This window comes from Halichoerus grypus, chromosome 2 (genome assembly GCF_964656455.1).
Source record: "Halichoerus grypus chromosome 2, mHalGry1.hap1.1, whole genome shotgun sequence".
Classification (NCBI taxonomy): domain Eukaryota; kingdom Metazoa; phylum Chordata; class Mammalia; order Carnivora; family Phocidae; genus Halichoerus; species Halichoerus grypus.
This window is the reverse complement of record NC_135713.1, coordinates 43,325,798-43,339,433: the sequence shown is the minus strand read 5'-3', so window position 1 is coordinate 43,339,433 and position 13,636 is coordinate 43,325,798. Positions and strand designations below refer to the sequence as shown.

The 13,636-nt window shown below is 39.9% G+C and overlaps 1 protein-coding gene across 1 annotated transcript; it reads left to right on the top strand.

Annotated features, from left to right (window-relative positions):
- Positions 1 to 216: 216 nt before the first annotated feature.
- On the top strand, positions 217 to 13,120 carry NMUR2 (neuromedin U receptor 2). The gene is made up of 4 exons (XM_036098308.2): positions 217 to 942; positions 7,068 to 7,152; positions 9,768 to 9,893; positions 12,849 to 13,120. The coding sequence occupies exons 1-4, from the start codon at positions 217 to 219 to the stop codon at positions 13,118 to 13,120; spliced, it is 1,209 nt and encodes a 402-aa protein (XP_035954201.1).
- The last annotated feature ends 516 nt before the right edge of the window (positions 13,121 to 13,636 follow it).

Below are 13,636 nucleotides of genomic sequence, written 5' to 3'. Positions count from 1 at the left end.
TCTCACACACACTCATTGGGCCACAGACTGTGGAGGGGCGGGGCCTCTAGCTCTTCAAAAGGGATCTGGGTCTGAACAGCCCAACCTTACTGAAGTACTCACACTCTCCCACCCTCTTTCCCCTGAGTCTGTGCTTTCCTGCCTGCTTTCTCTTTCTTTTCTGGCTCAGCCTGGGACAAAGGCTCATATCAGAGGAGTCTCAGGTCTTGCATTTTAATGTCAGTGATGGAAAAACACAAGAATGATTCCTGGATCCACCAGCAGGAACTGGAAGATCCATCCGAGAAATACCTGAACAGCACCGAGGACTATCTGGCCTCCCTGTATGGACCTCCCCGCAGCCACTTCTTCTTCCCAGTGACTGCAGTGTATGCACTGATTTTTGTAGTGGGGGTCGTTGGTAACTTCCTGGTGTGCCTGGTGATTCTTCGGCACCAGACTATGAAGACACCCACCAACTACTACCTCTTCAGCTTGGCTGTCTCCGACCTCTTGGTCCTGCTCCTTGGGATGCCCCTGGAAGTCTACGAGATGTGGCGCAACTACCCCTTCCTGTTTGGGCTCGTGGGCTGCTACTTCAAGACGGCCCTCTTTGAGACGGTGTGCTTTGCCTCCATCCTCAGCGTCACCACGGTGAGCGTGGAGCGCTACGTGGCCATTCTCCACCCGTTCCGCGCCAAGCTGAAGTGCACCCGGAGGCGGGCTCTCAGGATCCTCGGCGTCGTCTGGGGCTTCTCCGTTCTCTTCTCTCTGCCCAACACCAGCATTCACGGCATCAAGGTCCACTACTTCCCTAACGGGTCCATGGTCCCAGGCTCTGCCACCTGTGCGGTCGTCAAGCCCATATGGATCTACAATTTCATCATCCAGGTCACTTCCTTCCTCTTCTACATCCTCCCCATGATTGTCATCAGTGTCCTCTACTACCTTATGGGCCTCAGAGTGAGTATCCAAGCTCGCTGGCTTAGGGCAGCATCCCTTCTTCTCTCACTGACTCGAAGTTCAGAGGAAAAACTTAGAATTGGAGAAATTCAGAATTGGAAGGAAGTATAGAGAAAAACAGAATGAGCCTAAAGGGGAAACAGAAGTTAAAGGAGTAGCCTCAAAATTAGGCAAATACTAACCACAACTATAAACCATTTCCTTTAACTCACCTTCCATTATTCTTCCTCTGTGCCTGTGGCTTTCAAACCTAGGAGTTCCTACAAATCACCTAGAAATCTTACTGTGCCTATCAGTGTGCAGGCCCCTGCCCCAGGGAAATTCTGATTGAGTAGGTCTGAGGTGGAGCCTTGTTTTAAACAGCGCAAGGTGGCCACCCCTGGAGGGACTGTTCCACATCCTGTTGTCTCCTGCCCCCACATACTGCCTGCATTGAAATTTTCCTCTGGACCAACTTGGCCAGAGTATAACATAAGCTATCTCTGCCTATCTTCTACTCCAAGACAGACATACAATTTTAAAGTCAGACTGTCCCTTATGGTTGCTTTGACCCTTTGGTTGAAATACCAGGCTAAAATGCAAAAATATGGCTTGAGAGGGACCAACTTGGATTTCTCTTGATCAGGTGGAAATTGAGGGACAAGGACGTGAACAGAGCACATTAGATAGAGTAGAAGAAAGTGGGAATAAATGATAGCCGAGATGAATAAAAAACTATCACTTAGTTTGCAACATACCTAATAATTAGAGGTTCCTATACTCATGGTGGTAAACTGATTTTTTCCCCTTTTTTAGGATCTAAATTAGCTGAGAGAAACTACTTTTGGTGATGGTAGTAGTGAGTCTATATAATTCCTCTCCTGGTATATTCTGCATCCAAATTCATAGAGATGAAATCTGTGACAGCTTTATGCCCATTTAAGGAGGCAGCTTGTGTAGGAAGCAGTCTTGGGACCATTTAGACTCCCAGGTCTAAAGCCCACATAAAACACACTTTTAGGCAAGCCACACAATTCTCTCCTGGAGTTAGTTTTCACATTTATAAAATGAAAAGGTCACATTAGATTATATCTAAGGCTCCTGATAGCTCTAACAGTTTGTGATAACTTAAAAAAAGGAGGAAAAAAAAAATCTGTGAGCAGGAGCAACGTGAATTATAAATGAAGGGAAAACAAATCATACATCACATTCACATCATCTGCTTCCAGACGGCTCTGCCACCACGTATTCTGTGACAATTAATGTACTCCCATCTCAGTGCATCTCTGGGAAGGGGAATGTCAGAAACAAGTGCCCTGCAATGGTCCTTTTCCATATCTGCTGTGCCCAAGGTGAGCAGCAGAGTCCAAGTAGGAAGAACAAGTTCCAAGAACCACAGATGTCTGAACACAGGAGTGAATTTAATCAGGCAGAGAGTTTTGCCAATCTCCTCTTAGAGGGCTGGGCCCTCTACACCGAGAGACGCGTGTCACCCCAGACTAGCTTGCAGTGTCTTAGGATGCCCTGTGTATATCACTGGAGGGAAAGGACTTCTGCATGATTCCAAATATCATAAGCCCTATGAGAAATCTCACCCCAAACTGACCAATACCATTTTGTCCAACACCAACCAATCATTTATCTTGGGTAATTTGGAAGAAGTATTTAACTTTGAGTAGGAAGCACACACCCTCTACCCCCAACCAATTACCTTGTGTTTCACTTTGTTTTATTGTCATGAACCTATAGGCACCTTGTATCAGGAGCGAAGTGAGAGCTCAGACAACAGCTTAGCAACTACCTAGTTTGGTTTGTGTGTATAGTGCAACTTATAACATTCCTATTCTCAGGAAGGATGAACTGTTACCCAGGGGACACCAGGGAATGAACTATCTGCTTAGTAAGTCACTGCTAGAGGAATTTAAAGATCTGTAGACTAACAGTCAGAAGAAATAGGCCCTAGTCTATGGCACTGGCTTCACGGCCTTTGCAAATGCTGTACCTTTTGCTATATCATTGCCTGAAATATCCCTAATGTTGACCGTCACAATCCCTTTTGCTTTTTAACTCTAACTTACCCTTTAAATCATACTTCACCCACACTTTCTCAGGGAAGTTCTCCCTGACTCTCTAGCTGCACCTGGACCCTGTGTATGTGGTATGATTCCTGGTGATTTTCCTTCATTGCATTTATTACAATTTATAATCTCTACTTGTGGGTTCCTTAATTTATTTCTCTCCAACTAGACTGTAATCTGAATGAATGAATGAATGAATGAAGTTAAATTATTTTACTCATTGCTGGACTTTAGCTTTTCTACCTTCGAAAGCAAGAGAGTTGGGAACATTATTTTGAAGAGCTTTTTGACCTAAGAGATTTAAAAGAGACTAAGCAAATCTGATGATTATTAAGTTATTGACTCCCTTGGCAAATCTAAAGTTATGATTGCCTTTGGCACTCACTGCCTTCAGAAGGCAAAAAAACCCTAAGACTGATGAAATCCCAGGACCAAGGAAGGAGGGGAGCCCATATGTGTGTTCAAAGCTGAGCATTTAGGGCTGCTTCATCATTCCAGCACATGAGTATCCACTAAGCTGCTCTCCAAGGTTAGAACATGTTAGAGAGGGAAAACAGACAATCCCAGGGCAAGTTTCTTTCTCTCTGAGAGGAAGTTCTTTTGGAGCTCTCACCTAGTACTTGTAATTCTGCATGCAGCATTAACACTTGAATCGAAGAAGATGGATTATGAATTGTAGCAGAATCCAGCCATGCCAAACAGAGTTGCACTAATTTTTTCAAATAAACAGATTTTGTTCAGATTGTAGAAATATTTACACAAAAGCTAGGATTATATTTTGGTATTCTGAAGCTTAGTCTCCACACACTAAACATCTGCTGGAATGATTATAATCATATAAACAACTGATCAGCATAATATATCAACCTAAGTCAGCCCCATTGACCTCCCCCCTCACCTTTTATCTTACACAGCTAAGGAGAGTGGGGTAGGAAGATCTCTGAGCTTCCTATACGTAACCACAATTTTTCACTCTTTTTGTATCTTCACTTTTAAAATAAAAGTTCAGAAGTGGAGAGAATACTTAACAGTTGAATATCTACTTTGCTAAACATCTGAAGGGAAATAAAAGTATCCAAACATAAAGCAGTATTTAATATTGGCTAGACCAATGGTTTGGATTCTATTCTACTAGAATAGTAGAGGGCTTCAGATTCTGTTGAAATAATGTATACCATGAATAAATATTCAGTTTTTCACTCTCCCTCTCTTTGGCTAGTTGTATCACTAAAACCTACAGAAGCTGAAAAGTAAGCAATGATTAATACATTTATAATTTTCTTTTCATTGCAAACTATACTGTACAGAAAGCCTGTTCATGAAAGAACTGTATGGACTGTTTGCTTTATGTTTGATTTAAGGAAATTGTTCCTTGAAGTAGAGAAATTACCAAGGAAAACTGTTAAACCCACCCACAGAAGGGACTAAGAGATCCCAATAGTTTTTCATTGTTCTTAATTATGGACTGAAATCAAATACTGGGATAACTATCTTGTAACAGTGACAAATTTTTTAAAATGGTATGAAACAATTAGAACCTTTAGTAGATTTAATTGATGATGAGCTAATAAGATTTGCAGTTTGATTTATTACTCTTACCTTAAATATAAAGGTTTTTTGTTTTGTTTTTTGTTTTCGTCTCTGCATCTGGCTGCTTCTTTGTCTCAACAAAAGTGCTGCTTATGGGTGAGCAGTACCATGAGAAAGAGAATTTCTGAAAGGGACTCAGTAATCCACATGAGTGGGACCACAGATATAAATAAATAACAGTTTCCTCAAAATTCAGTTTTTATAATGTCTTTCGAGTAAAAGGAAGACAATAATCAGAATGACCATAGTTATATATAACTTACTGAGTATCACGTGCCAAGCGCTGAGATGAATGCTCCACCTGAATTATTTTGTTTTACATTATGTTTATAACCTCTTATCTTCAGTTTCATCCCATCTATTCCTAATAACTGCACAGTATTTTCCCTTCTTTCTTTCCAAGTTCTAGGTGACCTCTGAAGAGTCAAATCTCACAGGAACTTTAATCCCTCACTTTGTGAAGACACAGGTGTATGTAGAGAGCACCAGTATATTCAGAGACAGATGGTCAGGTTTGTTAATCATCCAAGTGGATGCTTCAGGACTGGTGTGCTCCCGAGAGCTACCTGACTTCTAGGAGCTAACATGTTTGTTAGACAGACAAGATATTCCTTTGTTGAACTTTGGAGGCAAGTTTTAATGACCTTCCCGTCCAAGTCTTATTTAATTTTAAATACCTTCTCTAAAGTATTCTGTAAAAATGCCATCCAGCCCAGGAAGCTCCCTGATTCTTAAAGCGGTTTGCTCTACTGTTGCACATAACCACATCAATCTCTTTTTTATCTTGAATTGGAATACATCTTCCGTATATCTACCCAAGACTATATAGAGTAAGTTGAGCTTTCTTTCCACCTGATGCCCTTGATCAGTGTGTCAGAACTTTCTACAGTGCTAATGAAGGAACCCCAACTCAATCTGGCAAAATATGATGGGAAGTAGAGACCTGAGAAGTCAAGAGGTAGAGCTGGCTCTTGATGAAGATTAATCCCATAAAACACACAGTGTTCTCAAAGACCTAGCTTTATTTCTGTTTCTTTGCTCTTCTTTTTATACTGTTGATTTTAACCTCAAGATCCTCACAGAAGGCCATTGGTGGTTCCAAGCACTTTCCTCATGGTGGGGAAAAAAAGTAGCTCTTGTATTCCAGAACTCACATGCAGAGAACAAGAAGGCTCCCAGTGAAAGAGAAATAAAACTTCCATTCCTAGAAGTACAAGCAAGTATCTGAAATCGCTTTGATTCCAATTATGCAGTTACTGTGATTGATGGATCGTAGCTACATTGTTCATGTTCCGAACCTGGAGCTGGAGATGGGATCATTCCCATCCAAATTAATGACTAGCAATGCAGACGGACTAAATTCCCTAAAGCAAAATCAGGGTACCACTGGTAGGAGAAGAAGAGAATCAATACTAGAGAATCAATCACAAATACATACTGTACTATCTTCTAGATGCTTGATGGTAGTTTATCATGAGTCCTTAAAGCTTTCTTCATCTGGTTGTATATCCTCCAAAACTAAAAATATGTGAATTAAAGAGAAGAAAATTCTACAGCTAGGTGAATGATGCAGATCTTCAGTGCTATGGGAGTTCAGAGGAAGGAGAAGAAAATGGGCTACAGTGGCCACCAGAGTCTTCAAGAGTAGATGGGACTTGAACAGGGCAGGGAAAATTGCATGCACATGTAGTGTTAATATTTGATATTTTTAGATACTTCTTCATGGATCACCACATCTTGCAACAGGATGAGTATATTTTAACATCTAAACTCGGAAACATAGGCACTCTTATCAGTAATACTAGTAACACAGATTTTTCCAAATTGTGCTCCTCAAGATATACTAGAGATTCCACTGAAAAGGGTTGGGTCAGAGGGGATATTGTTGAGTCAAAGAAGCACTATCTCCCTTGAGGTTGAGATGGGAGATGTGGGGTGTGGAAAGTGGGGATGGGGGAAGGATAGTACACAAACCCCCAAGAAGATGTTCATAATGTCCATCAAGCACATTAAAGGCTCTGAGAAGACCCACAATAAAGACTATAAACTTTATGAAGCAAAAACAATATCCATTTTGTTTTCTAGTGCCTACCCACCCTATAGCAGAGGGATTCCATTCTAATAATTATTGAATGAATGAATGAATGAATGAATGAAAAAGCCTATCTAACATTTTTTACTTTAGATTTCACACTTTTCATGGAATACCTATTAATATACTGCATAACTAGGGCTCTATAGAATAGCATATGATACATGGTGGCTTTGCAAGGTAGCCACAACCATCAATCCAGTTGAGTTAGGTGACTCGGATCCAACTTCACCTCCAATTTACTGTTAAACATTTGACGAAGTCTTACGTTTCTTTAACTCCCAGATTTTTGTCTGCAAAATGAGCGTTAGAGTTACACTTCTGGGATCTTGACAGAAGGAAACAATGTTTCCCTCCCTTAGTATCTTTTTCCACTTCCCTTGCAGCTAAAGAAAGACCAACTCCTTGGGGTGGATGAAGTGACTGCAAATATTCAAAGACCAGCCAGAAAATCAGTCACCAAAATGCTGTGTAAGTCCTCCACTTTGTTCGGGTTTGTTTGTTTGTTTGTGAAAGCAAAGGAGTTGCATTTAGTACTGAGAAAGTGCTGCTGGGATCAGAATAAAAATTCTCCTGAAACGTAACATCAAAACCTAGGTTTTTCCCAAGCTCCTAGGACCTGTTTTGTTTCTATTTTATAGTTTTCAACCCTCAAACAATGCACTAAATTGCATCCTTGTAATACGCTCTGTGTGGTATTCCATAAATCTCACTCTGTAAATCTCACTCTCTGAGATTTTGAGCATTTCTTTTCCTCTCTAAAATGAGCAGGTGAGGGCGCCTGGGTGGCTCAGTTGGTTTAGTGTCTGATTCTTGGTTTCAGCTCAGGTCATGAGATGGAGCTCCGAGTCAGCTCCGTGCTCAGCAAGGAGTCTGCTTAAGATTCTCTCTCCCTCTCCCTCTGCTCCTCCCCCACCTCTCTCTCTAAAATAAATAAGTAAATCTTAAAAAAAATAAAATAAAATGAGCAGGTGACTTTTAACCTATTTTGAGTTATAAGTTTTTTTTAAAAAAATATGATGAAAGCCGTGGACTCTACACTCAGAAAATGTACAAATATACATACACAAAACATTTTATAATCCAGTTCAGGGGATCATGCACCTCCTGACAACCATCCTTGGACTCCCTGGGATCTTTTAATTCCAGATTAAGAACATCTGGCCAAGAGTAAACAGTCATCCCGCCTATACTACTGTATCATTTTATATAAAAAAGTACACTCTTTTGCATAGATAAGATATTTTAAAAATCCAGGCACTGATCTACACTCTCCCAAAAGAATGTTATAAAAATATATGATCCTACACTAGGGTATGAGAGATATTGATTAGAAAGGAGATTTATAATAAACTTCCCAAGTCAAAACCTAAGGTTTGGAAGAAACAAATCCTTCAGGCTAATATGCATATAAAGCACTCACTATAACTGTGTGGTGTTTATGAACAAAAAAACTGTGAAGTCACTAAAGTTTGTCTAATAGTCATCTTCTCGGAAATTGTTTAGCTTCTGTTGGCATCTGACTTTCCCTATTAAGAAATCCCATGTCTTCATTATCTCCCTCTTCCCTTTCTCCTTGATCATAATCTGCTCTCAAAAGAGTACACTCACATTAAAGTCACAGTGATAAAATATACAATATTTATTTGTCTTTGGGGGGTAGAGTTCGATTTTAACAGTAACTACATTTTTTTAAAGATTTATTTATTTATGAGAGAGAGAGAGAGAGAGAAAGAGAGCACTGGGGGGAGGAGGGGAAGGGGCAGAGAGAGAGAAAGAATCCAGAGCAGACTCCCTGCTGAGCGATGAAGGGCTCGACCTCCTGACCCTGAGATCATGACCTGACTTGAAATCAAGAGTTGGACACTTCACCTACTGAGCCCACCCAGGCAGCCCAACACTAATTAAATTTTTAACTAAAGGGAATAGTAGGCAATAGTGAGCAGATTAGGGACCTTTCTTTAGGGGGTAAACTCAGAAGAATCTTTCAGGTATTCTTGCAACCATAACAGACAGGCAGACTGCTTACTCCGAATATGTTTACTGCTAACAGCAACTATATGTACCATTTACTCTGGAAACTTCAAATGTGCTCACAAGTTCAGAGAATTGTAAAATAAACATCCATCACCCAGCTTCAAACATTATCAACTCATAGCTAATCTTGTTTCATCTATATTCCTATCTCTTCCTTAGCCCCTACAAGATTGTTCGGAGGCAAATCTCCAGCATCATGTCTTGGGAAATAAAAGTATTATATAACTTCAGAAGAGAAAAAATATATTTACATATTTATATTGGTGAAGATTGAATGCCCCGAAGAGAAACTATGGTAGCACTAATCTCTGTCTTGGGAGCTGGAAAAAAAAACAAAAAAACAAAAACACAAAAACTGGGCAATAGTATATTTCTGTGAATCTATAATTATTTCAAAATAAAAATAAAAAGTATTGGAAGGAAATCTGTAATCTAGAAAGTTATAATGTAATAGACACATCCCCATCCCAATCAAAAGATGCTTGTAAAGCAATATTATGCTCATGATTCTTCTCTTTCTTTATGTCCCTCCCACCCCTTACAGAATGACTGAAATCACAGAAGTTTCTAATTATTTCTAGAGTAACAAGATAAATTCATACAACATTTATACTACATCCTATATTAATAGTTGTTATTAATCTATGACTTTAAAAAACACCAATTGCTTGAACCCAATCACTTTATTTCTATAACCAGTTTATGTGGTTCCAACAATCTTCTTGCAACATATTTTCCACAATAGAATGTTTTCAGAACTTTGAATAAAGTCAATACTATTTTAAGTGTTCCGAAGTAAACTTAAATTATACAAGAAATCTTGTACAATCGTATGGAAAACTGATTCTAAATCCTGTACAATTCATTCTCGTGTGTAAATATTCTATGTAAAGGCTCATCACTATCTAGATGGTCCATTAAAATGATAGCTTAGGAAAGATGCGGGGTGGGGAGGAATGTTAGAAGGAATGGACGGACTCAGAGTGGGCATTGCATACCTATCCTTGCTTTGACTGTCTTTTGCTCTCTCATTCATCATCCTTTTCCAGTTGTCTTGGTCTTAGTGTTTGCTCTCTGTTGGGCCCCATTCCACATTGATCGGCTCTTCTTCAGCTTTGTGGAGGAGTGGACTGAATCCCTGGCTGCTGCGTTCAATCTCCTCCATGTGGTGTCAGGTAAAATTTTGGCTGGTTTGGTTGCATCACACGTGTTCAGGTAATTGCAGCTGCATCATCTTGCTTAGAGCAATAGGTTCTATTGGATATACTATGATTATGGGGACCCACCATACAATAAAGAACACATTTGATTTTTATTTTATTCATGTATCGATTAGGTATGTTATGGGTCCAAAAGAAATATACCAGATCAGTGTTTTAGATGCTACTTTATTGAAGACCTCAACTCTAAGCATGATGATTACAGCAGGAAAATGGTCTAAGAGGTGATTCCTTTGTTTTACTTCCAATGACCACATGATTGAATTGGTTCTTATTAATTAAACATCCATGTTTAATCCCTGAAATCTCATATTATCTTCAGCAAGTGTTAGATCCTCATGAAAGCCAACCAAAGGTATCAAGGTCTTCTTTTAGGCTACTTTAATGCTGCTTGTGAAGGATACCGTGGAATTCGGTGGAAAGAGTGGTGGAAAGGTCATTAAATCAGAGGACCTGGATTTGCATCTCACTCCCATCATTAATATTTGTAGTGATCTGAAGAATGGGGCCTCCTTCATGTCAAAGTTTCCTCAACTGTAAAATGGCAATAATGCCTGCTCTATACAACCCATAGGCTGATGGTAAGAAGTAAATGAAATAAAAGCTTTTTAAGCTGCACAATACTACATATCTTTCTATAATCATCACAACAAGTAGATGTTATCATCACCATTTTACAGCTGAAAGAACAGTTCCACAAAAAAGAACTCACCTGCCCAAAGTCATTTGGCTGGCAAATGGTAAAAACAGCATTCCAACCCAAGTCACCCAACTTCAAGTTCAGGGCTTTTTACTCCAAAGTGGAACAAAGAATGGTCACCCAAGTCCTTCTTTCTTAGCTAGTGTGACTGTTAGACTTAGGGGCAGACCACCTTGTCCCCCTACTTCGGTGAGTCACTGGCTGGTTCTACAAGCTCTTTAGATGATCAGAGACATCACCAGAGAAGAAAGAGAAGAGCAACTTGTGTGCGGGAAGCTCGACGTGTGCATAAAGCAAAGACCACAATGTTCATAGGAGTATTGAACGCCATCTATATTATCTGTTTTCAATCACCATCTCTTTTGTACTCAGCAGGGCTTATACCTGGACAGTTTATACCTGGACATTAGTACTTTCCTCCATGTTAAATTAATTATGAATTCTGGGTGAAATCTCAAAAATATTTATAGCTCTTAGCTTATCTTTGTGATTAAGCTGAGAAAAACGGAAGTGATAAAATAAATTGGAGAACAGCACGAGATCACATGAGACTTGACTAGTTGACTCTACATTTCCAGATGCATCAAGACAACCATTTTAAGATTTCCAAATTACAGCATTTATATTAACATTTTCCTGTTAAAATATCATCTCTCTCTTCCCCACATTGTCAACCAGCTGAAGTCTACACCTCTTAAATGCTACCCAAAAAAGGCCTCCAACTTGCCTTTTGATCAAGTTATGTATTTCCGTTCATAAGCCATGCATTTGTCAAACTGGTTAATTAGAGAGTTCTGCAGATTCTGCATTATTCCTGCCCTATGTAACTATTCCTGTCTCTGCACATTTGCACAGGCTATGCCTTCTACCTGCAGTGCTCTCTCCTCTCTTCCCCAACTATCTCCTGCCTGCTTCAGGGGCTGGTTAGCGTTCAATCACTAGTTACCATTAAATCCTTCATGATCAGTATAGTCCTTGTGTTTATGCTATCATGTGAATTTCCATAGGATGACTGTCAGTATCACATATTTTGCTCTTAACAGAAACAGTTTGGTATTGTTCCTTTGTCAACTGCTTAAGTTAGGCATAGATTATTTCTCTGTAATACTGTTCCCTATCCTTAGAGAACAAACTCTAAATCTACTACCTACCAATGTGCCTCAAAGTTTCTGGCACAAAATAAGAATTTATTGAATGAATTAACAGTCCACAGAAATATTCTTCTTCTGTATTCCTCCCTGCCCAGTTCTGTGCATAGGGCATATGCCACTCTGTATGTCCTGAACTATGTAAATGAGGACAACCATGAATATGTTACTGACAGTACCTATCACTTATTTTATATTCTTAGCCATTCTCAGTCCCTCTGTGGATAGCATCTCAACTTTATCCTCATAGTAATCCAGGGAGGTGGGTTAGGATGGTTTTCCCGCTCCCATTTGGCAGAGAAAAGAATTGTAATGCCAGATCCATCCAAGGTCACAGAACAAGCAAGGGCCAAGATCATAAACGAAGTCCTCCGATTCTCAACCTCAGGCCCATCTTGGGCCTTGGGGAAATAAAATAGGATGTAGTAATAAGAGAAGTGTGTATACCAAAGAGGAAAATGGCAGTGTGCAAGGCATTTGGTGAAGAAAACAAATGGCAAAATACAATTATTTAATAAAGTTGGAAGGTGGGAAGAGCCATCAAGGGGAAAGGCTAGGTAGGAAAGGGGCATTGGGGAATATTTTTTTGAAGAGATAGTTAGCATCATAAGAAATATCAGCAGGGACTATGCCTTAACTGATTTACCATTCCTCTATTACTTGCAGTTTCAAATTATAAGTTTAAGCAAAGCTCCAATGAGATAAAAACATCTCTATTTCCTCTGATACTTAAGCATCTCTTGTTAATGCTATGAGAGCATGTTCTTTAATTAAAGAAGTGGGGATCAAAGGAAATTGCCAAGCATCTCAGAGAGATCCCATGCCAGCCTAAACTTTTTGCAAGACTCTTTAATCTTTCTGTGTTTGATTCCTAAATACACAGGCGGTAGATCCATTCAGAGCATTTTGTATTCTCAATTAGAGTCTTTTTTATATTATTACTTCCAAAAGAGGCAGTCACAGGGATTCGAGGCCTTTGTTAAATATTTATGCTTCTCTCTATCATGCCTCTCACTCAATTTCTCCTCAGTGTGTCTGTTTTTTTAATCTCCTGTGTTCCAGGTGTCTTCTTCTACCTGAGCTCAGCCGTCAACCCCATTATCTATAACCTACTCTCTCACCGCTTCCGGGCAGCATTCTGGAATGTGATCTCTCCTTGCAAACAGGGGCACTCCCAGCACCACCCACAGGGGCCACCTGCCCAGCGGACCATCTTCCTGACAGAATGTCACCTTGTGGACCTGACTGAAGATGCAGATCCCCAGTTTCCTTGTCAGTTGTCTATCCGCAGCTCTCACCTGCCCACAACCCTCTGTGCTGGACAGGCACCATAAAAGGAATGCTCAGAGTTGACATTCCTTTATGCTGCCTTACTGTAGGGAAGGACACCCATAATTTATGGCTTCTGATATGAGAGTAGGGAGATAAAATGAGTCTTAGAACTTATATACCCATTTCTAATGTGTGTGGGTTTTCTTTGTTAAACAAATTGCTACTAAAACTGGATCTAAAACCCAGAACCTCATGATTTTTAGTTACCTTTCCATTATCCTAACTGCCTCATGCCCCTTCACTAGTTCATGGAACGAAAAAAAAAATGATGACCAGTAAAGTATGATACCTATACCTTGAGTAATTTTCACTTTGGGAAATAATTTGTCCTGAGTCATCCACACTCTGAGATAGGCTGTAACTCTCACAACCGATGGCCCCTGTGCGACATAAAAGGGAGACACGTAGATGATATGCTACTTTACCTGATTTGAGGGATCCATGTCAATGTCCTTCCACAGCAACATATTTATCCTACTGCCTCATATTTTGTCATTATAATGTGATTCATTAGGGTT

What these genes read in the sequence shown, in the direction of transcription:
- NMUR2 (XM_036098308.2), top strand. Translation starts at nt 217, where the DNA reads ATGTCAGTGATGGAAAAACACAAGAATGATTCCTGGATCCACCAGCAG. An exon ending in ATCAGTCACCAAAATGCTGT is followed by an intron (nt 7,153 to 9,767) that starts GTAAGTCCTCCA and finishes ATCCTTTTCCAG; the next exon opens with TTGTCTTGGTCTTAGTGTTT. An exon ending in TCTCCTCCATGTGGTGTCAG is followed by an intron (nt 9,894 to 12,848) that starts GTAAAATTTTGG and finishes CCTGTGTTCCAG; the next exon opens with GTGTCTTCTTCTACCTGAGC.